We start from the raw sequence: 25,851 nt of genomic DNA on the forward strand, positions 1-25,851 counted from the left end.
CTACTAACTCAGATGCCATTTAAATCTGCCTTTTATAGGTAGGCGTTTAATCAGATTAGTCATTCATTTATTCATCATTTATTATGTGCTAGTCACTATGGTAGACAAACCAGGCAAGGTCTGTGTTTGCATGCACCTCACTGTCTGGGGAGGGAGATTAAAAAATAACTCAAGATGTGGTAAGTGCTAGGAAATAAAGAAGGAGGTGATGAATTGGAGATACCATGTATTTAGAATTCTTAGAAAGTTCAAGTAGGAAGGAGAACAGAAAAATAGGTGCAGGGGGATGTGGAGTCAAAAGAAGTCTTTTTAAGCTGTCAAATGGAACATATTTGTGTGTTTATGGGAATGATACAGTAGAGAGAGATTCCTGAAAAGTTGAGAAGGGATTAAACCAAAGCGTATATGGAGAGAATGGCCTGTGTTAGGGAGAAGAGACACTATTGGTAATAAATAGGCAAGAAGGTGTATGCAGACACAGGTAGGTTTATAAGATTTGATATGAAAATGTGGAACTTCCTTTTGATCTTATTATTGGGTTTCCTAACTTCTCTAGGATGAAGAGCCCTTCAATCCTGACTACGTAGAGGTAGACAGGATATTGGATGAATCTCACAGTATTGACAAGGACAATGGGGAGGTGAGTTGGGTCATAGAGGAACATGAAAGGCCTCTTAAAGATTTCTGCTGGTCTGCTTGTCCTTTGTTTATTTTTCAGAAAAATCCCTTAGATGGAAAAGGTATTTCACATTTTTTTCAGAGGGATTCTTAGAATGATATTGGGAAGGAAAGGGAGTAAAGAGAGAGACTAAAAGGAAAGATTTCCATAAAGTTACTAGTATACATACATTATAAGTACTAGGAGCTATGTTTACAAGTATTCATTAACCTTGTTCTCATTTTCTCAGATTTTATATGGGAGATCCTCAACATTCACTTGGGGGTGAGAGGTCAGGGGGAGGATACTTCACAGAGATCTAAATTTATGAATTAAAAATACTTATACAGGCTAATAGCTTTCTCTGTGTTGTTGAGAGAGCTATTTATTTCCTGAGCTTACCATCAGTTAAATGCATTTTCATTTGTTATTAAAACAGATCTACTGAATTTGAATCTGTCCCTTTAAAATGATGGTGGAGTCCCACTTCCACAGATTCATATTTGGTAGGTCTAAGATGGGATACAGTGATCTGTATTTTTAAGTTGGTTCTCCAATGTGTTCTCATGTATAGCTCGATTTGGGAATCACTGCACTAAAGCTTTTTTAGATTGGGGAGCAGATTTTTCTTTTTTTTTAAATATATTTTATTGAGTTTCTACAGAGAGGAAAGGAGAGAGATAGAGAGTTAGAAACATCGATGAGAGAGAAACATCGACCAGCTGCCTCCTGCACACTCCCCACTGGGGATGTGGCCGCAACCAAGGTATATGCCCTTGACCGGAATCGAACCTGGAACCTTTCAGTCCGCAGGCCGACGCTCTATCCACTGAGTCAAACCGGTTTCAGCTGGGGAGCAGATTTTAAATACGCTAAAACACTTGCTAATATAGATTTATAAATCACCTTTTTCGTTTTTCCAAATAAGAGTCATAGAGATCTAAGCCACCATTGAATTCAGCATTCTCTCATTTAAATTTATTTTAAACTTATTTAGGCTGTGACTGACCACTTCCTTATAACTTCATTTTCTTTTCACTTTAAGTAGTAGTTGTTGGTTTGGCTTTGTAGGTCCATATTTCATAAAATTTTTATCACATCTGACATTTATTAGTTACACCAAGATGAGTAGAAAACAACAGGATCTTGTTAAGCTATCAGTACTGAGTGGTGAACTGGGCTCATCCTTATAGAACCTAAAAGTCAGAGTCTTCCCACTATAAAATACTAAGTTTATTTTATAAGCCTTCAGGGTCACTTAGGTAGACCTTAGATATCTAAGGCCTATTACAATTCCATATGTCTTTAAATCATAACAAGCATTTCTGGGATCACATATATTCTGCTTTTTTGGGTTGGAGTGGGAGTTATTGTTTTTTATTTGTGGGAGGTGAGTGGGAACAGACCAATTATCAAAACAGGTTAGTTATTATTATCCTAGTGACTGGTTTTGTGTGAGACCCGGGACTCCTCCCCTTCTCCCCCCTTCCTCCTCCACCACGGGACGGCCCCGAGTCCTGGAGTGCCACCCCGATGAGCTGCATCCGAGCTGTGTGCAGCAGCCACCAGGTCCCGCCCCCGTGGCATGCATGTGGGACCGCGGAAACCCCGGCAGAAGCCACATGAAGCAGCCACCGGAACCCCGGTGCCCCCGTGGGGCCACAGAAACCCCAGTGGAAGCTGCTGCCGGCCTTGTCCCTGCTGTGCGTGCCACCATCTTGTGACGGTTTTATGGTGTGAGGGCAATTTCCATATTACCTCTTGATTATGTAGGCTTTTCAGGAGGTTGACCTTCTCCGCCTTGTTCTCTGCCACTACACTTACCCTTCCAAAGTAATTGGCTTTTGATTAGATCCCTTTGTAATGTGTTGCGATGAGCATGACAGATGAAAATGTTTTAGTATGCTGGTACTGTAATTTATGCTCCCAATATTGAATAATAGCATTCTTTGTACCCATTATTCCCCTCTCCAAAGTCAGTTTAATTTATCATCCTTTTTACATTACCTCATAGTAGAAATAAATCTATCTATAATAAAACCCTAATATGCAAATCAACTAAACGACAGAACAACTTGTCGCTATGATGTGCACTGACCACCAGGGGGCAGACGCTCAACACAAAGCTGTCCCCAGCCCATAGGCCCCAACTGACGGCGGCAGGGGGTGGCGCCAGGCCAGCCAAGGTGGGAGTGAGCAGGGCCCCCTCCCCCCCAGTTGCCCTGCCGGTTGCCTCGTGGGGCCAGCAAGCGGGCGGCACCAGGCCAGCCAAGGCGAGTGCGAGCGGTATCCCCAATCACTGCCAGTCGCCCAACAGATCAGCCCTGATCACCGGCCAGGCCTAGGGACCATACCCATGCACGAATTTCATGCACCAGGCCTCTAGTATTACAATAAATATTAAAGTCCATGGATAAGTAAGGCATGATGTTGGAAATATGTGACCTGGACAAGTGGCTTTACATAGAAAATGACCTGTGAGCTTTAGCCAGTTTGGCTCAGCGGAAAGAGTGTCAACTGGGGACTGAAGGGTTCTGGGTTCGATTGTAGTCAAGAGCATGTACCTAGGTTGCAGGCTTGATCCCCAGTCCTGGTTAAGGCATGTGTGAAGACAAACAATCGATATGTCTCTCTTACATCAATGTTTCTCTCTCTTTCTCTCTCTCCCTTCCATTCTCTCTCAAAACCAATGGGAAAATATCCTCAGGTGAGGATTTAAAAAAAAAAAAAAAGAAAATGACCTGTGAGTCAGTACAATAAAGAAAAAGGTATAAGAGCAACTAGATTAACTCTAGGGATCCTTGTTCTGTAACTGGAAATATCTTTCTGCCTGTTTCATAAATTGGTAATTAGAGGCCTCTGTTGATTATGCTAGGCCCTTCTTGCTTCATATAAGCCAAAAATGGAAATGCAATTTATGAAGTGATCATTGTGAGTCAGAAGGATACGAGCCGCTTACCATTGGTCACTGCCCCTTCTCTTGCAGTGGAATGCATACATAAAGTATAATACTGTAGTTGGAGCTTCAGCATTTTTTCTTCCTCTTCACTATTATCTCTCTTCCGTGAAAGCTCTCTAGTTATGTCCTAGCTTTCTGAAGTTCTCAAGGAAATCTCTTTTCTATCGTATGACTGCTCTTTGAAGTAGCATCTGCACTCAGAGAGGTGCAAGAGCTCAGAAGCCCACTGATTTCACCCTGCTTTGCTCCTATGGGTTTAGGCTGTTCCTACTTCTAAAAGTAACTTGGCTACTACTGTGTCAAATTTAGTGCCAGGAGAATAGTATGGAATAGAGCCATATCTTTTAATTTCAACCTAATTTCAACACAATATATAGGAAAATAGATTTTTTCTCCTGTCTTGGTTGATCAGCGTAATGTTTCAGTGCTTATTGTTTTAGAAACTACTTACCTGTTTTAGAAACAGATTCTAATAAATTGTATGGAAGAATGATTAAAGCCATCAGCAGGTGAGAATGTATGTTCTGCCTGACTTTTACAGCATCTTTTTAAGGTATTGACAGTTTGTGATCTGCTTCTATAGTCAAATACTTACCCTTTTACAACAGCAGATAACAGAGAGTCAGTATATAAAGGCTTTGGCTTCTTCTCTTCTAGCCCGTAATTTACTACCTGGTGAAATGGTGCTCTCTGCCCTATGAGGATAGTACATGGGAGCTGAAAGAAGATGTTGATGAGGGCAAGATTCGAGAATTTAAACGCATCCAGTCAAGGCACCCAGAACTCAAAAGGGTGGTAAGTACATTTGCATTTAGACTAGAGTATAAAGTCCATATAGGCAATGGCTTAATTTTTCTCCTATAGAAGTTTATATTGTTTTAGCTTATGAAAAATTTCAAACATATACAAGAGTTGAAAAAATAATATACCCATCACCCAACTTTAATAATTACACATAGCCAATCTTGTTTCATTTATATCTCTACCCACTCACTTCCCTGTTTTCCAGATTGTTTTAAAGCAAATCCCAGATTTCTATATTTCATTTGCAAATATTTCAGTGTTTATACCTAAAGATAAGTAATACCATTATTATCCCTGAAAAAATTTAACCATTCCTAAATATCATCAAATAACCAATCACTATATATATATATATATATATATATATGTATATATATTTCCCTGCTTCTCTCCTAATTTTTGTTAAGTTGTTTGAGTTCAATTATAAATAAGGTCCATATATTATTATTAGTTAATATGTCTCTCTTGATTTCCTTTCCCTCCTTTGCCATTTTCTCTGGAAGAAACCAGGCGATTTGTTCTCTAGGATTTTCCATAGTTTGAAGTTTGCCAATTCCCCTTGGAACCTTTTAACATGTTCTCCGTCCCTTGTATTTCACATAATGGTTGCATGTAGGGCAGCACTGTGCATTAGTACATTTTAGAGCTCTGCTGTCTGCTGTCGTAGCCACTTGGCACATTTCAAATAATCAATAGTTACATGTGGCTAATAATAAAACATTTACCATTGTCAGTAGTTCCATTTGATGTCACTATTCTAGAGGCTTGATCAAATGGGGAGGCAGGCCACTAAATCTACTTTATAGGTGGTTCTTTTAGGTTGTCTTTTGTGATATTATCAGCCATTTAGCATCATTGCCTAGATCCATTCTTTAAGGGTTTTTAAATGATGATATTTTAATTTTATCATTCTTCATTTTATTAGCCAGAATCTTCTATACAAAGAAATATGTTTCACTTACTGTTTGGTTATCTTGAGGTACAGATGGTATAGGAAAGGAGGATAAATACTTTATTCTTTTCAAAATAATGAAGTAGTTTCCTCTCATCAGCATCCTCCAAAGATAACCAGTGGGATTTTCCTTCTTTAAAAAGTGTCATTATGAACTCATGAATTTGAATATATTTAACATGTTTTAATCCAAAGAATTGTGATTTTTTTAAAAAAAAATATATTTTATTGATTTTTTTACAGGGAAGGGAGAGGGATAGAGAGTTAGAAACATCGATGAGAGAGAAGCATAGATCAGCTGCCTCCTGCACACCCCCTACTGGGGATGTGCCTGCAACCAAGGTACATGCCCTTGACCAGAATCGAACCCGGGACTCTTCAGTCCCCAGGCCAACGCTCTATCCAGTGAGCCAAACCGGCTAGGGCAAGAATTGTGACTTTTAATGGACTTCAACTACTAGAACTACCTAGTAAGTTTGCGTAATTTTGTTAATGTCTCCATCCCATTTATTCAAATTTTCTATTTTTAAGAATCGTCCGCAGGCAAGTGCCTGGAAGAAGTTGGAGCTGTCACATGAGTATAAAAACAGAAACCAGTTACGGGAATATCAGTTGGAAGGGGTCAATTGGCTGCTCTTTAATTGGTATAACAGGTAAAGAAAAGAATGGGCCTATAGATGGAGGTTTAGTTTGGGTGTTGTTTTTTTTCTGTGTAAACAGGTTTTTTTACATACTTTTAAAAAGATGATAGCTTTTGACATGCTTTTCATTTTCCATGATGACTCTGCAGGCAGAATTGCATCCTGGCTGATGAGATGGGATTGGGCAAAACTATTCAGTCCATTGCCTTCTTGCAGGAGGTATATAATGTAGGCATCCATGGTCCCTTCCTGGTCATTGCCCCACTGTCCACAATTACTAACTGGGAGCGGGAATTCAATACATGGACGGAGATGAACACTATTGTGTACCATGGCAGTCTGGCCAGCCGGCAGATGATTCAGCAATATGAAATGTACTGCAAAGATTCACGGGTGAGTTGTAGTTCATGGGATGTTACACTTTAGAGAGTAGGCCAAGGTGCCTGGTATTTTAGAGGCTTTTTTTTTTTTTTAAATATATTTTATTGATTTTTTACAGAGAGGAAGGGAGAGAGATAGAGAGTCAGAAACATCGATGAGAGAGAAACATCGACCAGCTGCCTCCTGCACACTTCCCATTGGGGATGTGCCCGCAACCAAGGTACATGCCCTTGACCAGAATCGAACCTGGGACCTTTCAGTCCGCAGGCTGATGCTCTATCCACTGAGCCAAGCAGGTCTTGGCTTTTTTTTAATTTTTTTTATTGATTTTTTTACAGAGAGGAAGGGAGAGGGATAGCGAGTTAGAAACATCAATGAGAAAGAGAGAAACATCGATTCAGCTGCCTCTTACACGCCCCCCACTGGGGATGTGCCTGCAACCCAGGTACATGCCCTTGACCGGAATCGAACCTGGGACCCTTGAGTCCACAGGCTGACGCTCTATCCACTGAGCCAAACCAGCTAGGGCTTTAGAGGCTTTTTGTATTAATAAGAGACTTTTGCTGAGGCTCTAATTTAAGGCATTTGAATCTAGATTGTGCAGGGCATGATTTTGACTTTGCTATTTTAACCCAGTGGACATTTTGAACCAGAGGAAGTCCTGACTCTATTTATGAATACATATATTTTAAATAGAATTTTATCAGAATTGATGAGTTTTCATCAAGAAATTATTTTCCAGAATGAAATTCATTTAGCCACTTTAATTCCTTGATCCATATATTGGTGAACTTAAGAAGCCATTTTCTTTTTCTTTTACATCTATTAAAATTTACATTAAGATTAGTTTCTTCTATGTAACTCTGAAAATAAAAATTTGAATAATCTAGTCTTAACATCAGATTTTACAAATTGTTTTATAGAAAAATCATTACTGTGATTTTTAGTTCTACCAATCCAAATTTATTCAAGTTACATTTTTCTGCTCTTAATTTTATTGAGATGATTCTATTCTTCTGTTCATTTTTAGACAGTAGCCAGTATTATCACATACTATATTAGTGACTTTCATTTTTAGTTTTATCTTGTATGTTTTAGCAATACTCAACATGTGTGGATTTCAGTGTTAACCACCAAAAGATCTAGGGGCTGAGATACATGAGCTAGGTATACTACAGAGTTGAAAATGTCCAGCTTTATTCATAAGGCCTATTATTTTTCTAAGGAGCTGAATATGTTGAATGATTGGCACATTGGGTGATTTGGCACTATTTATCAGGAAGATAAACAGCAGCTGAAGAGGCTGGTGGTGCAATTTTATTGCCTATTAAGCCTACCTGAATATAGAAAAGAAAAGGTATACTTCAAAAGAGCTCCTTACTTAGGTACTTTTCTGATTTACAACCTTCATGCTTAGGGGCGCCTCATCCCAGGTGCATACAAGTTTGATGCTCTTATCACCACTTTTGAGATGATATTGTCAGACTGTCCTGAGCTTCGTGAAATTGAATGGCGCTGTGTTATCATTGATGAGGCCCATCGACTAAAGAACCGTAATTGCAAGCTGCTTGATAGTCTCAAGCACATGGACCTGGTGAGTTCCTCACACTGACTTGTGGGCAGAGACACCTGGAATTAAAATAAGCCTTAATTCCTGTAGAATTAATAAACTCCTAACTTAATAGAGAAAAGAACAGGATCTTGATATTGGGTGGTGTCTATAGTCTATGGGAATGGTAACCTTAAAGTCATAGAAATTTTAGAATTGGAAGGCAACTGTGGGTTCGTGGTTCTCAACCAGTGGAGAGGTGGAATACTATTATTAGATACCTAATACTGTACAACAAAATACCCCAAAACTTACTGGCTTAAAACAGTAACTATATTTTTCATGATTCTCTGGCTCAGCAAGTTGGGCTGGGCTCAGCTGGGCCATTTCTTTTGGTGGTCTTACCTGGAGTCAGTAATGCAGCCGCAGCTAGCAGTCAGTGCTGGTTATTGGGTGGGGTGCCTGGGTCATCTTCCACATGGCCTGTTATCCTCCAGTTGGCCAGACTTTGCTTCTTTAAATGGTAGCATCCGGGCAGTATTCCAAGAGGGCAAAGGCAGAAGCTGCAATGCCTTTGAGGTATAGACTCTGAAACTCAACACGATATTACTCTGCTACATTCTCTTTTTCAGAGCAAGTCACAGGCAAGCCCAGATTCAAGGGGTGAACCTTGATAGGAGGAACTACAAAGAACTAATGGCTATATTTAATCCGACACCTTCCCTAAAAGAGGACATATTAGTATATAGGAGTTGAGTGTGGAGAAGTATATGTAATTGCAAAAAAGGCCATTCTGAATATTTCTCTGTTTATAATCATAATAATTAAGTTAATTAAAAAATGTTGAATAATATCAAAGGTTTTCTTAAATGTTTTGTGTTTATCAAAAGAGGGAGCAAGTGAAAAAAAGTTAAGAGAGTAATCTGTTCCATTCCCATAATTTTACAGATAAAGAAAGTAAAGCTAAAGTTATATGCTTGAGAGAAAATCCCAAAAGACCTTTGTATTTTTGAGTCTTCTCAATCTTCTGTTTTCTCCATTTCTAGGAACACAAAGTACTACTCACAGGAACACCACTGCAAAATACTGTGGAGGAGCTGTTTAGCTTGCTTCATTTCTTGGAACCATCACAGTTCCCCTCGGAATCAGAATTCCTCAAGGATTTTGGGGATCTCAAGACAGAGGAACAGGTAGAATGACTGTATCTGATGAGGTGCTAACCTCAGACAAGAAAGATAAAGTTTGTACTAAACAGGCATCTATTTCCATAGGCATCAAGGGTCTTTCCGAACTTCATATAAACTTGTGCCTAAATCATGTGTAGCGTTGTCCAAAATCTACATTTTTCAGATACTGGAAAGCTCTCATTGTATTTCTTAATGTTTCCACATACTGTGAGAATGTCCTCATGTTAGTGATTTCATTTCTCTCTGTTTCAGGTTCAAAAGCTACAGGCCATTCTCAAGCCAATGATGCTGAGAAGACTGAAAGAGGATGTTGAAAAAAACCTGGCACCCAAACAGGAAACTATTATTGAAGTAGAGCTGACCAACATCCAGAAGAAATACTACCGGGCTATTTTGGAGAAAAATTTCTCCTTTCTTTCCAAAGGGGCAGGTCACACTAACATGCCTAATCTACTCAACACAATGATGGAGTTGCGCAAATGCTGCAACCATCCCTATCTCATCAATGGTGAGGAAATTTCTGGAAAATACCTGCCATTCTTTTTTTTTTTTTTTTTTTTAAAGAAAAACTGATATACCCTTCAAATGGAGAGCAAGACAAGACTGAGTTTAGCATAGTACTTAATAGTGTGGGTTTTAGCTCTGGCTGGTTTGGCTCAGTGGATAGAGTGTCAGCCTGTGGACTGATGGGTCCCAGGTTCAATTAAGGGCACATGTCTGGGTTGCGGGCTCGATCCCCAGTGGGGGGCGTGCAGGAGGCGGCCGATAAATGGTTCTCTCTCATCGTTGTTTCTATCTCTCTCTCCCTCTCACTCTCTGAAATCAATAAAAATATATTTAAAAAAGAGTGTGGGTTTTAGAGCCAAACAGTCTGGATTTCACTTTTTTAAAAACATTTTTATTGTGTGTATTTTTTGTTTTTAGAGAGAGAGGAAGGAAAAGGGAGAGAGATAGAAACATCGATGAGAGAGAACATCAATTGGCTGCCTCCTGTATGCCTCTTACCAGGGATCCAGTCCACAACCCAGGCATGTGCCCGGACAGGGAATCGAACTATCGACCTCTTTTTTTGTTTTTTATTTATTTTTTTATTTTATTGATTTTTTTACAGAGAGGAAGGGAGAGGGATGGAGAGCTAGAAACATTGATGAGAGAGAAACATCAATCAGCTGCCTCCTGCACACCCCCCACTGGGGATGTGCCCGCAACCAAGGCACATGCCCTTGATCAGAATCGAACCCGGGACCCTTCAGTCCGCAGACCGACGCTCTATCCGCTGAGCCAAACCAGTCAGGGCTCAAACTATCGACCTCTTGTTGGGTTGACGCTCAGTACCTGAGCCACACCACCAGCTGGTCAGTACCTTCCATTTCTATATTTCATGTTTTACTTTCTAAATTATATTCCCTAGGAACAATTGGTGCATTGACTGATTCAGCCTAATTTGGGAGTGGAGGGGAGGGAGTTTTCCTTTTGAAACAATTCTTATGTGAAATATCTTTTTTTTAATCTTTATTGTTGACAGTATTACAGATGTACCCTGTTTTTCCCCCATTAATCCCCTTCACTCCATTCCCATTATGTGAAATATCTTTCTCTATTTTTTCTGCCTGCTTGATCCTAAACCTCTCAAATTAATTAGGATTTGCTGTTTTGAATTTCATGAATAATCATTCAAGTCATTCTCTTCTCTGGTTAATGTCATTATTGCTACTCCATTTTGCTGTTTTTGTTTTTGATGCAAGTAGCATCGAATGTTTTTGTCCACACATTAACATATTTTTTACCCAATTAATAATTTTAAGCCTTACTTGGAATATTTTAATACAGTTGAAGATGATTAGAATTTCAGGAGTGCTGAAATTCTGTGTGATGTGTTGATCTCAAGTCAGATTACTCTTTTCTCCTTTATCTCAGTTAAATAAACTATAGCCTTAGTATGTTTTTCTGGACCTTGCCATCAAGTTTGATTTTTCTTTTGACAGGTGCAGAAGAAAAAATCCTAACAGAATTTCGAGAAGCTTGCCATATTATACCTCATGACTTCCACTTGCAGGCCATGGTCCGTTCAGCTGGCAAATTGGTTCTTATTGACAAATTACTTCCAAAACTTAAAGCTGGTGGCCATAAGGTTCTGATCTTCTCCCAGATGGTACGCTGCCTAGATATCCTAGAGGATTATCTAATCCAGAGGAGGTGAGCAGAGAGTCATTCCTTGCCTTATGTTTACTGTATCATCATAAAGCTGCAAAAAAAGTAGTAGGATCTGAGTTTAATTTGATCAAGACTGGGATAGGAGAAGTATTTAAGACTCTGATTCTCAACTTTCTCTTCAGCTTTTAGTCAACTAGAGACATGGAAGTACTGGTATTGACCCTACTCTGCTTTTTTTAATCTATTTTTTCTCCTTATTCAATTAAATTTTTTTTCCCTGTGACTCCCAAACAGGTACTTATATGAGCGTATTGATGGGCGAGTTAGAGGGAACCTTCGACAGGCTGCTATTGACCGCTTCAGCAAGCCTGACTCAGACCGCTTTGTCTTCTTGCTATGCACCCGGGCTGGTGGACTTGGTATTAATCTCACAGCCGCTGATACCTGCATCATCTTTGATTCAGACTGGAATCCACAAAATGACCTGCAGGTAAAAGAAATCATTGTTTTAGGGACTAACTACCTAACCTGGGAAGTTTTTCAGTGGGATCAGGGTCTCTTAGAAACTTGTACTTTGGAGAATATGGAATTGTTTACTTAGTAAGGGTGGCAGTCTAGATCAGAGGTCAGCAAACTCTTTCTTGCAAGGACCAGATAGTAAATGTTTTAGGCTTTGCGGAACATATAGTTACTTTTTGTTTTAATGTGTTTTTATTGATTTTTAGAAAGGGGGAGGGATAGAGAGATAGAAACATCAATGAGAGAGAGACATCATTGATTGGCTGCCTCCTGCACACCCCCTGCTGGGGATTGAGCCCACAACCCATGCATATGTCCTGACCAGGAATCAAACCAGTGAATTCTTGGTTCCTGGGTTGACATTCAACCACTAAGCCACACCAGCCAGGCCAGAACACATAGCTTCTACTCTTATAACACAAAAGCAGACATAGACAATATGTAAATGGATGGGTAGGGGTATATTCCAGTAAAACTTTATTTATAGAAACACGGTGTCTATACAGACCATAGTTTGCTGACCCCTGGTCTACATGATGGGGCAATAATTTCATCTTGAAATATACTTTTGATTTTGAGTTGATCTCATGGCTGCTTTATAGATGTGAATTGGTATTTTTAATCAGCATCCCCATCTCCCATTTTAAGTTATCTTTCCCTTTTCTTCCATTTTTTATATCCAGGCCCAGGCACGATGTCATCGAATTGGCCAGAGCAAAGCTGTGAAGGTGTACCGTCTGATCACTCGGAATTCTTATGAGAGAGAAATGTTTGATAAAGCTAGCCTCAAGTTGGGATTGGATAAGGCTGTGCTGCAGTCAATGAGTGGTCGGGATGGCAACATTACTGGCGTGAGTTCTCTTGGTCTATTGATAATGTTTGTACCAGGTCATAGAGATAGAGAGAGAGAGAGAGACAAAAAACTATTTTTGCATTGGAATCTGACCACCTTATTTGGATTTTCAATTTTTATTTCTTTTTTAATTTTTTTAATTTTTAGAGAGAGAGGAAGGGAGGGAGAAACATTGATGTGTGAGCAAAACATTGGCTGCCTCTTGTATGCCCCTACCAGGAATCGAACCAGCAACCTTTATAATTCTTAAAATATAACAAACTAAAATATGATATCATTAGATAATGTTATCTTGGTAGTCTTTTCATCTTTCTATTGGATTTTGTAGATCCAGCAATTCTCCAAGAAGGAAATTGAAGACCTTTTACGAAAAGGAGCATATGCAGCCATAATGGAGGAAGATGATGAAGGCTCTAAGTTTTGTGAAGAGGACATTGACCAGATCTTGTTAAGACGAACCACAACCATCACCATTGAGTCTGAAGGAAAGGGTTCTACCTTTGCCAAGGTATGTTCTATCTGTGCCAGAGGCTAGACAAGCAGAGATAGACACAAGAATCTCTAGGCAGGGGAGGTATATATTTAACTTTTATTAGCATTTATTTTATGCTGATTTTACTCCTGGGCCAAAAGTTTTTGTTTCTTCAGTTTCTTCTGGAATATCTTTTTCTTCTGTGCAACCTCCTCTTCTGGTTTAGGAACAGCCTTCTCTTTTTCAGTGAGGATCACCTCAGTGTGGCAAGGGGAGCTCATGTGTGGGTTAATCCACCCATGAGGTCTGTAAATTCTGTGCTGCACCTAGGGAGTTTTGTTCACCTGGAGGTGCTCAATGACCAGAAAATCTACATCTAAACCCTTAAGTTCAACATTACTCTGCATTTTTAAGCATGTGCAGCAAAATTCAGTACTCTTTTTTGGCCACTGACCCTGTGTTCAACCCCACTATTTGGCCTGGACACACCTACCAACTCCAGTATTTGTAACGACAAAGGGGCACACATTGCTTCTGTAAAGTGGCATCCTTCAGATACTTGGTAGCTTTTAGGATATGTGTACCCTTGATGGCCTGGACAGTTTCACAAGTGTTCTTAAAATGAACGTGAAGATTTGAACCTCTTGGTTTGCATGATTTTGTGGGGTTTTCTGGGACAAGTGAATAGCGAACCATTTTCAGAAGTCACCTCAGGCTGCTTTTAGGATAAGCTAACTGTGTGTTGTAAAAACAGTTAACTGGTTTCCCATTGCTCAGAAAAGTAGTATAGTCAACTTTACTCTGTTCTTTTGTTCCTCACCAGGCAAGCTTTGTTGCTTCTGAAAATAGAACAGATATTTCTTTGGATGACCCCAACTTTTGGCAAAAGTGGGCCAAAAAGGCTGACCTAGACATGGATCTACTCAATAGCAAGGTGAGCTGCCTTTTCCTTTAGGGAGGAAATATTACAGAAGACACAGTACTCTCGAGAATCTTTATAGCTGCTCAGTTTCTTAGATGCTGACCTTGGTTTATAATAGTGTATTATATACAAAGGCTGTTGAAAAAACTTTCTACATAGTAGGCCCCAGAAAACTTCTTAGATATCTACCACTTCATTTATTTCCTGAATCCCTGTAGATTATTTAGCATGTCCTAAAAAATCTCTGTGAGTATCTACAAACGTTACATCCAAGGTTATTTCAACCCATAATTGTCTTAATGCCTTTCTCATGATCATATCATGAAGAGTTACATCTCTTTCTATTCTTTGCATAGAATAACTTGGTGATTGACACACCTAGAGTACGAAAACAGACCCGCCACTTCAGCACTCTGAAGGATGACGACCTGGTAGAATTCTCTGATTTGGAAAGTGAAGATGACGAGCGGCCACGCTCTCGCCGGCATGACCGTCACCACACCTATGGACGCACTGACTGCTTTCGGGTGGAAAAGCACCTATTGGTATATGGGTAAGAACCCACCTTCCCATCAGAGTATGTGCATTTCCATCTTGATTGGCACCCTGTTTGTCATTCAAGTTGGAGATTTCAAATGGGACAATAGGACAAACTTTATTCTGTTACCATGTTTTCCCAAGATCTTATTGTCTCACGCCTTTTTGGGATATGTGATCTGGGGACTGGGGAATGTTATTGAATTAGAGTCCCCGGGAATATGCTAATTAGCCATTATGACCCAAGCGCATCACAGCAAGATCAGGAGATCACTCACTCATGAGATCAGGAGATCACTCACGGATCAGCAGGAGGGTGGGCCAGCGAGATACAAGCAGGCTTCGGAGAGCTACAGGAAGGGGCAGGGCAGCAAGCTATGGTGGGGAGGAGGCTAAGGGGAGCTACAGGAGAGCGGGGCAGTGGGCAGAGAGCTTCAGGAGGGTGGGGCAGCGGGTGGAGAGCTACAGGAGGGCGGCAGCGACCTACTGGCGCACGGATTCGTGCGCAGGGCTACTAGTATATTAATATAATTTCCTTTTTGTTCTTCTAGTTGGGGACGGTGGCGAGATATCTTATCTCACGGACGCTTTAAGCGACGTATGACTGAGCGAGATGTGGAGACAATTTGCCGGGCCATCCTCGTGTACTGTCTTTTACACTATCGTGGGGATGAAAATATTAAAGGCTTCATTTGGGACTTGATTAGCCCTGCTGAAAATGGCAAGACAAAAGAATTGCAGAATCATTCTGGTAATTACCAACTCTTTACTTTTCATCTTTCTTTAGGTTATCTAATCCTTTTCAGGTCCAAGGAGTTTTCTCAATCCAAGTCTTCAATGTTTCCCCTTCTCCAGGTCTATCTATCCCTGTGCCTCGTGGTCGCAAGGGAAAAAAGGTAAAGTCACAAAGCACTTTTGATATTCATAAGGCAGATTGGATCCGGAAATACAACCCTGACACTCTGTTCCAAGATGAAAGTTATAAGAAACACTTGAAACATCAGTGTAACAAGTAAGGATGGAATTTGACGAAGACTAAAATGTTTCCACTTCAGACTTTCTCTACACTATTATTGAGCCATTTCTTCCTCTCTTCTTTGTAGGGTGCTGTTACGGGTACGAATGCTATACTATCTGAGGCAGGAGGTGATTGGAGACCAGGCAGAGAAGGTGTTAGGGGGTGCCATTGCCAGGTAAAGTTCTTCTGTAGTTTTCTTGTCATGCCTTATTGAAGAAAAGATTGTTTTATTTATTTAATTTTATATTTATACTGGATAATTAAAATTTATCTAGTAGGTCTTTAGTTCTGTATCTGATACCAGCAGAAGGAAGTAGACGGCTGCATAAGCATTTAAATTAATGGATAAAAGAAGATTCTTGTAGTACTCTCTCCAAGGTTTATTATTTTAATTTCTTGCATTGCCGTACTGACTCTGCCCTCTTACACCTTTTTTCCCCCAAAGGAAAATGTTTACTATAAAAATTCAAGATTCACATTATGATAAATGGTAAATGAAATATCCTCTTTATAAGAGTTCAGCTTTTACTTTTTTTTTTTTTCCTATTTAATCCTGCCATCTTTTTTTCTAGTCCTCCCGCACCTTTTCCTGTCTGTGGTTACATTGGTAGATTCCCTCCTTCACAAGTTAGGATTATCATTACAAATTTTAATACACACTTTAACTTTACCAACATCTAGGTTATATTTGAAATCTTCCTTTACCTTCATTCCCAAGTATACTTTTAGTTGTCCATGTTCTTGGAAAGACATGTGGCATTTTATTTTTCAGTTTTCTGTTGATTTTTGGTGTTGTCCTCTTATACCTTTAGTGAGATTGACATATGGTTCCCAGTAGTGGATCAGCTGGAGGTTCCGACAACATGGTGGGACAGTGAGGCTGACAAGTCCCTGCTCATTGGCGTGTTTAAACATGGTAGGTACCTTCTTTTAGTCTGTTCCTTTCCTGTTGTAGATTTATATCCACAGATTGAACATTTAGCAAAATGCTCATGACTAATAACTGACTTCTGTGATTGATCTTCAATAAACTTACGTTTGAGTGGGAAACTAGTTCTTAAATATTCAGAGCTGAGTAGCTATCCCTATAAATAGATTTTTAAGAAAGACCAGATGGATAGTTAAATCCCAATGTAGGGAGTCTTCAATCAGTTCTCTAATAATTGTTACCAATCTGTATGTTGTGGTGTCTAAGTTAAGGTTCCACAAATCAGGGGAGGTAGTATATGCTCACTATCATTAAATGTACTTAATTTGTATGACTTTACTGTGGCTTGCTGAAAGTGTTCTATAACATCCATTTTTCTAAATGTTCAGCAGTCACTCCGAACCTTTATTGAAATAGGATGTTATAGAAGTAGAATACTTTCTACTTCTGATGTGTGTGTAAACAATAGTGTTTGAGTGAAATAAAAAGGAGGGGTGTGAGAGAAAATACTTTCTCTTCATGTTTGCCTAATGACAAATCCTAGGCATTAAAAGCATTGAGCGCTAAATTCCAGCCCACTGACTTGGTGAATTGGAATAGTATTTCTTTTTTTAAAATATTTTTCCTGCCCTGGCTGTTGTGGCTCAGTTGGTTGGGCATCTCCCCGTGCACCTAAAGATTGTTGGTTTGATTCCCTGTCAGGACATGTGCCCTGGTTGTGGGATCAATCCCCAGTAGGAGGCATGCAGGAGTAGCTGAACAATGTTTCTCTCCTCTCTCTCTCTCTCTCTCTCTCTCTCTCTCTCTCTCCTCCCCTCCCCTCCCTCCTTCCCTCCCCCCCACCCCCACCTTCCTCTCTAAAAATCCATTTTTAATAATAAAAAACTTCTGTTTACTTTTATTTAATAAAAGTAATGGCACTGATCCACATGTTTTTGAGAAGTTTAATGGGATAAGAAAAAGTGTGAGCCTTTGTAATTTTGGGCTTACTTGTGAGATACATAGGTTTAGAAAAGTATAAACATCCTAAAGTGTGAGCATTCATTCATTTACCATTCATGAAAAGTTCAGTCTGTTTGCGGTACAAGTTTTTAATCCTTCATTTGAAAATGTGTGACTTTTCCCTAAATTTTTTTACTTTTTTAGTTTCCCCATCTATGTAGTAAAAATAATAGGAAGACTACCAATTAAATGGCTGTCCCTATAAATAGATGTGCAAGAAAGACCAGATGGATAGTTAAATCCCAATGTAGGGAGTCTTCCATCTGTTCTCTAATAATTGTTACCAATCTGTATGTTGTGCCATCTAAGTTACATGTATAAAAATTGATTAAATTACTGTTTTTAATAACTAGTATTAAAGCTCTTTATAACTCTAAATTGCTATAGAAATATTAAATATAGTAATACTAGAGGCCCAGTGCACGAACTCATGCACAAGTGGGGTCCCTTGGCCTGGCCTGTGGGATCAGGCTGAAACCGGCTCTCTGACATCCCCGAGGGGTCCCAGATTTCGAGAAGGCACAGGCCAGGCTGAGGGACCCCACTGGTGCACGATCAGGGCTGGGGAGGGATGTGGGAGATTGGCCAGCGGGAGAGGGACTGCAGGAGGGCTCCAGGGTGTGTCTGGCCTGTCTAGCTCAGTCCGGACCCCAGTAGCAAGCTAACGTACTGGTCGGAGCATCTGCCCCCTGGTGGTCAGTGCACATCATAGTGACTGGTTGACCAGTTGACCAGTTGATTGTCTGCCCCCTGGTGGTCAGTGCATGTCATAGTGAGAGCAGTTGAACGGCCTTAGCATATTATGCTTTGATTGGTTGACCGGACACTTAGCATATTAGGCTTTTATTATATAGGATAACTCAACAGCTGTCCAGGTTAACATTTAAACTATATTTTGCATTGTGAACAAAGGAATCCATATAATATACAAAATAAGCATATGAAATAAGCATAAAAACAAAATGAATCCATGATTTTCTTCAATTTATGGCCCTTTTTCTTCTAGGCTATGAAAAATACAATACTATGAGAGCAGACCCAGCTTTATGTTTCTTGGAAAAGGCTGGTCGACCAGATGACAAAGCTATTGCAGCAGAACACCGAGTGTTGGATAATTTCTCTGACATAGTAGAAGGGTAAGCATTGGTGTTTAATTCTCTTAAAGTTCTGAGGCAACCCTCTAAAGGCTATTAGATAACTTGTGCTAAGAGATAACTTTAGCCTTAACTGAACACATTGGGATTAACCACAATGATGGTTATACTTGTGAATGATAAATTCTTAACAAAGAGTGAGACCAGCAGAAAGGACTCCATAAACTGGCTTAAAACCATGCATTGCCATAAGATACAACTAAGGGTGAAAATTAATATTACTCCCAATTGGCTTATTTGATGTTCTGTTCCATTTTCTTTGCAATACTTTTCTGTACAGCCACAGTAGCTGAAAGGATAACTAGTCTTCTTAAAAAATAATAGCCATGTAGCTCTTCCATACCACTTACGTGGTAGAGCCTCAGGAAATTTTAGCTCTGGTTTATCATCTCTTAGTGGTGGTTGACACATAAAAGCATTACTCTGTCTGGATACATGCCTCGATGATGAATTGCCATGCTAATACTGAGCCATCAGGTGGGGCAGTGTTGCCCTACTTGGGTGCCAGTGAGTTGAACAAAACTTCTCATGTGGAGACCTGAGGGGCATGTGAGAGAGTTGGCTTAGTTCATGAATACCCATTCATCTTCATGATTGAGAGGTTTCTCTTTGATGATCAAAACCTCAGGTTGCTTAGTGAAGGACCCTCAAAGGAAATCGGGCCGTTTATTCATTGCAATAATAAATTATTTAATTATTATGTCACTCTTCTGCTCAGTAGAGCAAAGTTGTAAAAATAAACAAGCATGGGTCATTTGAATGAAATAAAAGTATATAGTTGGGAAGCGGGTAGGTAATGGGTTAAACAATAAACAGGGCTATCAAGAGACAACAAGTGTGCTTGCTGGTGTTTCATTTTAAATTAAAGCAACGTAACAGTGCTCTTTGTCAATTTTTCCCTGTTCTTTGTTCTTTTGGATGCTGTGCCTAACTTACTCAGAGCTTAGCACCTGGCCTGCCTTTCCTTCCAGCATGAAAAAAAAGACTATTCCATGCTGGATTGTATGTTTGGCCAGCTCTTCATCCTAGGTTCCTCTTAGTGAAAAAAGATATGTTGCTAATAGCATTTTCTCATGCCTCTGTGTAATTTTAGGGTTGACTTTGATAAGGATTGTGAAGATCCTGAATATAAACCACTCCAGGGTCCCCCAAAGGACCAAGATGATGAGGTGAGAATTCTCATTTAAGTCTATTTTCTCTCTTATTAATAGTTAAGTATTCTCCCATTCCTTTAATCCTGAAGTATATTGACTAATTTATAATACAAAATGAAAAGTAATTACCATTTGAGAATATAAATTATTATAGAAAGGATTGTAATGCTTCTGGGGGAGATCAGGGATGACTCTGTGGAAGACCTAAACTGGACATTGGAAAATACTATTTTTAATAAATTCCTGAATCCTGTTATCTTCAAGCCATTAATAAGAACTGACTTTTCAGGTTCTTCTTTCTTATTCACTTAGTTACTTCAAGTGTTTCGTAGGGTTCCTTTCAATAGAAAATTTTCTTGATCCCTTGGTACTATAGAAGGACACACATGAGAAAGTGATTTCAGAGTATCAACTTCTTCCCCTTTCCCTCTTCCCTCCATCCTGTGGGGTGGATCTCCTTCTCTAGGGTGATCCTTTGATGATGATGGATGAGGAGATCTCAGTAATTGATGGAGAAGAAGGTAAATGTCTAGGTCACCTAGTACAATTTGTGTGGGATGGTGCGTTTGGGGAATTATCAACTGATTCTATCCTATCCTGGGATTTCTAAGAGCTTTGCCTTTGGGTGGGTTGAATTACCAGTATTATCTGTACGGTCTTCCCTGTACTTCTTTTTCATTCTACTTTGGTTCCCACAGCCCAGGTAACCCAACAGCCAGGCCATCTATTCTGGCCTCCAGGCTCTGCCCTGACAGCTAGGCTTCGGCGCCTAGTCACAGCCTATCAGCGTAGCTACAAGAGAGAGCAGATGAAGATAGAGGCTGCAGAACGTGGGGACCGGAGACGGCGACGTTGTGAGGCAGCCTTCAAGCTAAAAGAAATTGCACGGCGGGAAAAACAACAACGGTAAGATATGGCTGGGAATTTGGGCTAAACTGTAACCTTGTCTTTACTATAGGCCCTATATTGAAAAGCATCTTAAGAAATTATTTGAAATTCTCTAAAGAGGGACCATCTTCTTTGCCCTTAATTGTTACACTTCTTTGACATAAACTTCACTTTCTGCATAATTATAACTCCCAGGAAGATCTCCTGTGTAGACATTCTCATTATTTGCCCACATCATTTTTCCCTTTAGCTTGCTAATTATTAAATTCTTACATGTTACAGAGTACCTCTTAACTACCTCTTCTGCTATCTTCTGGACCTTTATTTTCCCACTAATTTCAATTTTTGTGTATTCAGATTCTCTAAGCCACACTAAGAAGTAACCAGTTTCCCTATATTCTTCTGATCACTGTTGTCTGATTCCTCTTCCCTTTGTAGATGGACAAGGCGTGAACAAACTGATTTCTATCGAGTAGTGTCTACCTTTGGTGTGGAGTATGACCCTGACACCATGCAATTCCATTGGGATCGCTTCCGCACTTTTGCTCGACTAGACAAAAAAACAGACGAAAGCCTTACCAAGTATTTCCATGGCTTTGTGGCCATGTGCCGCCAAGTGTGCCGTCTTCCCCCAGCAGCTGGAGATGGTATGCGAAACTAGAGATTTTTGGATGAGTCTAGGGATGGATGGTGACAGAAGCAATCATGGCTCATTTCTCCTTCCACATTTATCTCTTGCAGAGCCTCCAGACCCTAATCTGTTTATTGAGCCCATCACTGAGGAGAGGGCCTCACGAACTCTCTACCGTATCGAATTGCTTCGGCGCTTACGGGAACAAGTTTTATGCCACCCCCTTTTAGAAGATCGACTGGCATTATGTCAGCCTCCAGGTCCTGAATTGCCCAAATGGTGGGAACCTGTTCGACATGATGGGGAGCTTCTACGAGGGGCAGCCCGTCATGGGGTGAGCCAAACAGATTGCAATATCATGCAGGACCCAGACTTCTCTTTTCTGGCTGCCCGAATGAATTATATGCAGAACCATCAAGCAGGAGCACCAGCTCCATCCCTGTCACGCTGCTCTACTCCACTGCTACACCAGCAGTATACCTCGCGCACTGCCTCACCGTTGCCCCTGCGCCCAGATGCTCCTGTTGAAAAGCCACCTGAGGAGACAGCTGCCCAGGCCCCCAGTCTGGACAGTCTAACTTTAAAGCTAGAGCATGACATGGTAGCCAGGAGCCGACCAACCCCTCAAGTCTATGAGATGCGAGTAGCCTCCTCTGATACTACCCCTCTGGTTTCCCGGAGTGTCCTACCAGTCAAACTGGAAGATGAGGATGATTCAGACTCTGAGCTGGACTTGAGCAAGCTGTCACCATCATCCTCTTCTTCCTCATCCTCATCCAGCTCCAGCTCCAGCACTGATGAGAGTGAGGACGAGAAGGAAGAGAAGCTAAGTGAGTGCATGTGACAGGCTGTTAACCTTCTTCCTTATTACCCCCATCTCTGCTCTTCCCCTTCTTTTCTAAATGCATCTTCTGAAAGAGATTCAGATTTTGATTTGATAGAATATCCAGAGATCTGTTATTCTCTGAGTCTTTATTTAAAAGTCTATATAATGCCATTCCTATATAATCTTATTCTTTCATCTTTGCTCACACATTCTGTATGATCTCTAGCTGCTGACAGGTCCCACTCAAAGCTCTATGATGAAGAGAGCCTCCTGTCCCTCACTATGTCTCAAGATGGATTCCCAAATGATGATGGAGAACAGATGACCCCTGAGCTTCTGCTGCTACAAGAAAGACAAAGAGCCTCTGAGTGGCCCAAGGTAATAGCCTCATTCCTGGACATGTAGAGTCTAGAAATACAGTGTAACATACAAGAAAAAAGGAACAGATCGTTCTGATTTTCTTTGATTGTGTTTAGTGCTACATGTTTTTTATAAAACTCTTCTCAGTTGACTAAGTATTCTGATACTATTACCTCCCTCCTTTCTGCCTTATGATTGTACCCATCTTGATAATGATGGCATTGTGATTATCACAAGATCACATAGCTAATACTCAGGCCCTAAAACCAGTGTTGACTTCTTTTTCCCCCACTCAGGATCGTGTCCTGATCAACCGTATTGACCTCGTCTGCCAGGCTGTACTCTCAGGGAAGTGGCCTTCTAGCCGCCGAAGTCAGGAAATGCTAACAGGAGGAATTTTGGGGCCAGGCAACCACTTGCTAGACAGTCCTTCATTGACTCCAGGAGAATATGGTGACTCTCCAGTCCCCACACCACGAAGTAGCAGTGCAGCTTCCATGGCAGAGGAGGAAGTGTCCGCAGTCACCACAGCAGCAGCTCAGTTCACCAAACTTCGCCGAGGCATGGATGAGAAGGAGTTTACAGTTCAGATCAAAGATGTAAGCTTATCATTTAGGTATTGGGAAGTGGGGAAGGAGGTTACAGTTCTTGCTAACTCCTTTCACTAAATTCATTTGGTTAGCTAACTTTAAAAATGAGAGGAGGAAAAGAAATTTTAGCTAGCCCAGCTGGTGTTGCTCAGTGGTTGATCATTGATCCATGAACCAAGAGGTCTCCAGTTTGATTCCTGGTCAGGGCACATGCTCAGGATTGCAAGCTCGATCCCCAGTAGAGGGTATACAGGAGGCAGCCGATCAGTGATTCTCTCTCATCATTGATATTTCTATCCCTCTCTCCTTCTTCCTCTCTGAGATCAAGCAAAAGCCTATACATTTTGTTATATTTCTAGTTTCTACCCTTTGGTGCAATGGCCTTTTCACTATCATTGAGTCAGAAGATGACTCTACCCCAGGGGTCCTCAAACTACGGCCCGCGGGCCACATGCAAATACAAATATTGTATTTGTTCCGGTTTTGTTTTTTCACTTCAAAATAAGATATGTGCAGTGTGCATAGGAATTTGTTCATAGTTTTTTTTAAAACTATAGTCCGGCCCTCCAATGGTCTGAGGGACAGTGAACTGGCCCCCTGTTTAAAAAGTTTGAGGACCCCTGCTCTACCCCAAGTCCCCCAAAGCTTAACCCTTATTTTAAAAACATGTGCCATATGACATGTTGGGTTGGTGGGTTGTCTTACTAGGAGGAAGGATTGAAGCTAACATTCCAGAAGCACAAGTTGATGGCTAATGGAGTAATGGGAGATGGACATCCTCTGTTTCATAAGAAGAAGGGGAACAGAAAGAAGCTAGTTGAGGTGAGTGGTAGAGAAAGTCTTTAACAAGTTGATTAGATAAGAGCTTTTTATTCTCAGTAATGGTGAAGGCACTTGGGATTGAGGGACTAGAAGATGTTAGAGTTATTTTATGGCTACCATTGGCTCTGCTCCCCCTCCCTTCCTGCCCCAAAGAAGAGTATGTGCTCATGGGGGTGGATTCTGGGTTTGCAGCTGGAGGTGGAGTGCATGGAAGAGCCTAATCACCTTGATGTGGACCTGGAGACTCGGATCCCTGTCATCAATAAGGTGGATGGTACTTTGCTGGTGGGTGAGGATGCCCCTCGCCGGGCTGAACTGGAGATGTGGTTACAGGGTCATCCAGAGTTCGCTGTCGATCCCCGATTTCTAGCGGTGAGTGGCAGTTCCATCCAGCAAGATTTAAAGTCATTCCCTTGATTTTTAAGATGTGCGAGACGGAGGAAGCATGCCATATTATGTCATTGTTTCTGCATCTTTAAAATAGGTGTAGTACCTACCAGTCATCCTACCTTACAGAGTTGTAAGGATCAAAAATAAAATAATGTTAAAGCACCTGTTAAATTGCTAGGCAAATATTTGCTATCAAATTATTATATAACCACCTAAAATTTCTGGAGAGATCTACTTCATTGCAGTTTTCCACTAGGACTAATCTGTTTATCCATGCAATAAGCACTTACTGTCAAACTAGACACTAATACCTTAGTAATTACTCTAGAGCAGATTTTTACTCCTCTAGGATAACTGATGCTTTTCTATTGCAGTATATGGAGGATCGCAGAAAACAAAAGTGGCAGAGATGTAAAAAAAATAATAAGGTAGAATTGAACTGTTTGGGAATGGAACCAGTACAGACCCCCAACTCTAGGAATGGAAAAAAGGTAAGTGAGACTGAGGCATTACCGCTCTATTCCCACTAAATATGACTGGAGAAATTTAATGCTATTTATCTTTTTTCCAATGTGTGTCAGAGAAAATGTGTCTTCACCAATAAAGAAGCCAGAGTAATTTTATTGGTATTTTTATAGTCCTGATGGCATCGTTATCTCTAGAAAAGCATAAAATTCTAAAAACTAATTTCAGCACTTTAAGCATATTAAAATATAAGAATTAGTAAGATGTGTTAGCGCATTTAAAGCCTTATCCTACTCTTCTACTAAGGGGTTTTCGGCAAATCCTTTAACCTTTTCTTTTTGCACAGCCTGCCTGAAAAGAGAGGTTTGGACCACATAATTTCTAAAAGTTTTATGATTCTATATATTTTTAGAAGTGATTTGGGACCTACTAAGGAAAACAGTCATGGGGTTTGGGTTGAGAATCACTAATAATATGCCAGTAATTCAGTAGGTTATTATTTAATAATTATTATGTGTTTTATCATGGTTACAGACCTTCTGGATTAAGTACCTCCTATCCTTTCCACCAACATAAAACTGCAAAAGTTTCTCTTGGCTGTGTTTTTCTTACTTTGAGTAATAGTTGTATTTTTTTAAATATATTATTGATTTCAAGGAGGGAGAGAGGGACAGAAACATCATTGATGAGAGAGAGTCATCGATTGGCTGCCTTCCACATGCTGAGCCTGACTGGGAATCGAACCATGACCTTCCATTTCATAGGTTGATAACCACTGAGCCATGCTGGCCACGCAATAGTTGTATTTTTTAAACAGATAAAAATCATGGTTTGGTTTGGTAAGCATTTATAATGGAGTAGCACTTTTGCATACTCACTTTATTTAATCATTACTCATTTGATCATTTTACATCTTTTTACATAATTTCTCTTAAAATTGATTTCTAAATGAACAATATCTTTTGTATTTAACAAATTCTTATAACATCATTTTGCATATAATATATATTTATTTATGAGGCTTATTTTATTTTG

The 25,851-nt window shown here is 40.2% G+C and overlaps 1 protein-coding gene, 1 non-coding gene and 1 pseudogene across 13 annotated transcripts in view; 2 read left to right on the forward strand and 1 right to left on the reverse strand.

Annotated features, from left to right (window-relative positions):
* Positions 1–25,851, forward strand: part of CHD8 (chromodomain helicase DNA binding protein 8) — a 66,961-nt gene that overhangs the window by 38,949 nt on the left and 2,161 nt on the right. For 8 of the 12 annotated variants that reach the window (XM_036356375.1, XM_036356393.1, XM_036356446.1 and 5 more), the window contains 28 exons: positions 557–640; positions 4,275–4,412; positions 5,905–6,026; positions 6,164–6,407; positions 7,813–7,989; positions 8,991–9,134; positions 9,384–9,639; positions 11,117–11,327; positions 11,580–11,775; positions 12,488–12,655; positions 12,986–13,165; positions 13,953–14,063; positions 14,408–14,604; positions 15,140–15,339; positions 15,420–15,600; positions 15,692–15,781; positions 16,419–16,522; positions 18,543–18,672; positions 19,784–19,859; positions 20,311–20,365; positions 20,543–20,750; positions 21,171–21,379; positions 21,474–22,193; positions 22,416–22,567; positions 22,846–23,148; positions 23,848–23,961; positions 24,154–24,333; positions 24,726–24,842. In XM_036356375.1, coding sequence (XP_036212268.1) covers positions 557–640; positions 4,275–4,412; positions 5,905–6,026; positions 6,164–6,407; positions 7,813–7,989; positions 8,991–9,134; positions 9,384–9,639; positions 11,117–11,327; positions 11,580–11,775; positions 12,488–12,655; positions 12,986–13,165; positions 13,953–14,063; positions 14,408–14,604; positions 15,140–15,339; positions 15,420–15,600; positions 15,692–15,781; positions 16,419–16,522; positions 18,543–18,672; positions 19,784–19,859; positions 20,311–20,365; positions 20,543–20,750; positions 21,171–21,379; positions 21,474–22,193; positions 22,416–22,567; positions 22,846–23,148; positions 23,848–23,961; positions 24,154–24,333; positions 24,726–24,842 — 5,067 coding nt within the window. The remainder of the gene's footprint in view (positions 1–556; positions 641–4,274; positions 4,413–5,904; positions 6,027–6,163; positions 6,408–7,812; positions 7,990–8,990; positions 9,135–9,383; positions 9,640–11,116; positions 11,328–11,579; positions 11,776–12,487; positions 12,656–12,985; positions 13,166–13,952; positions 14,064–14,407; positions 14,605–15,139; positions 15,340–15,419; positions 15,601–15,691; positions 15,782–16,418; positions 16,523–18,542; positions 18,673–19,783; positions 19,860–20,310; positions 20,366–20,542; positions 20,751–21,170; positions 21,380–21,473; positions 22,194–22,415; positions 22,568–22,845; positions 23,149–23,847; positions 23,962–24,153; positions 24,334–24,725; positions 24,843–25,851) is intronic. The other 4 variants (XM_036356356.1, XM_036356365.1, XM_036356418.1 and 1 more) reach the window with 4 other exon arrangements.
* Positions 13,273–13,825, reverse strand: LOC118679585 (annotated as a pseudogene).
* On the forward strand, positions 19,129–19,237 carry LOC118661823. Its single transcript, XR_004969488.1, has one exon. It is a non-coding gene; the product is annotated as a small nucleolar RNA U6-53/MBII-28 (small nucleolar RNA).

Source organism: Myotis myotis, unplaced genomic scaffold, assembly GCF_014108235.1.
Source record: "Myotis myotis isolate mMyoMyo1 unplaced genomic scaffold, mMyoMyo1.p scaffold_m19_p_1, whole genome shotgun sequence".
NCBI lineage: Eukaryota > Metazoa > Chordata > Mammalia > Chiroptera > Vespertilionidae > Myotis > Myotis myotis.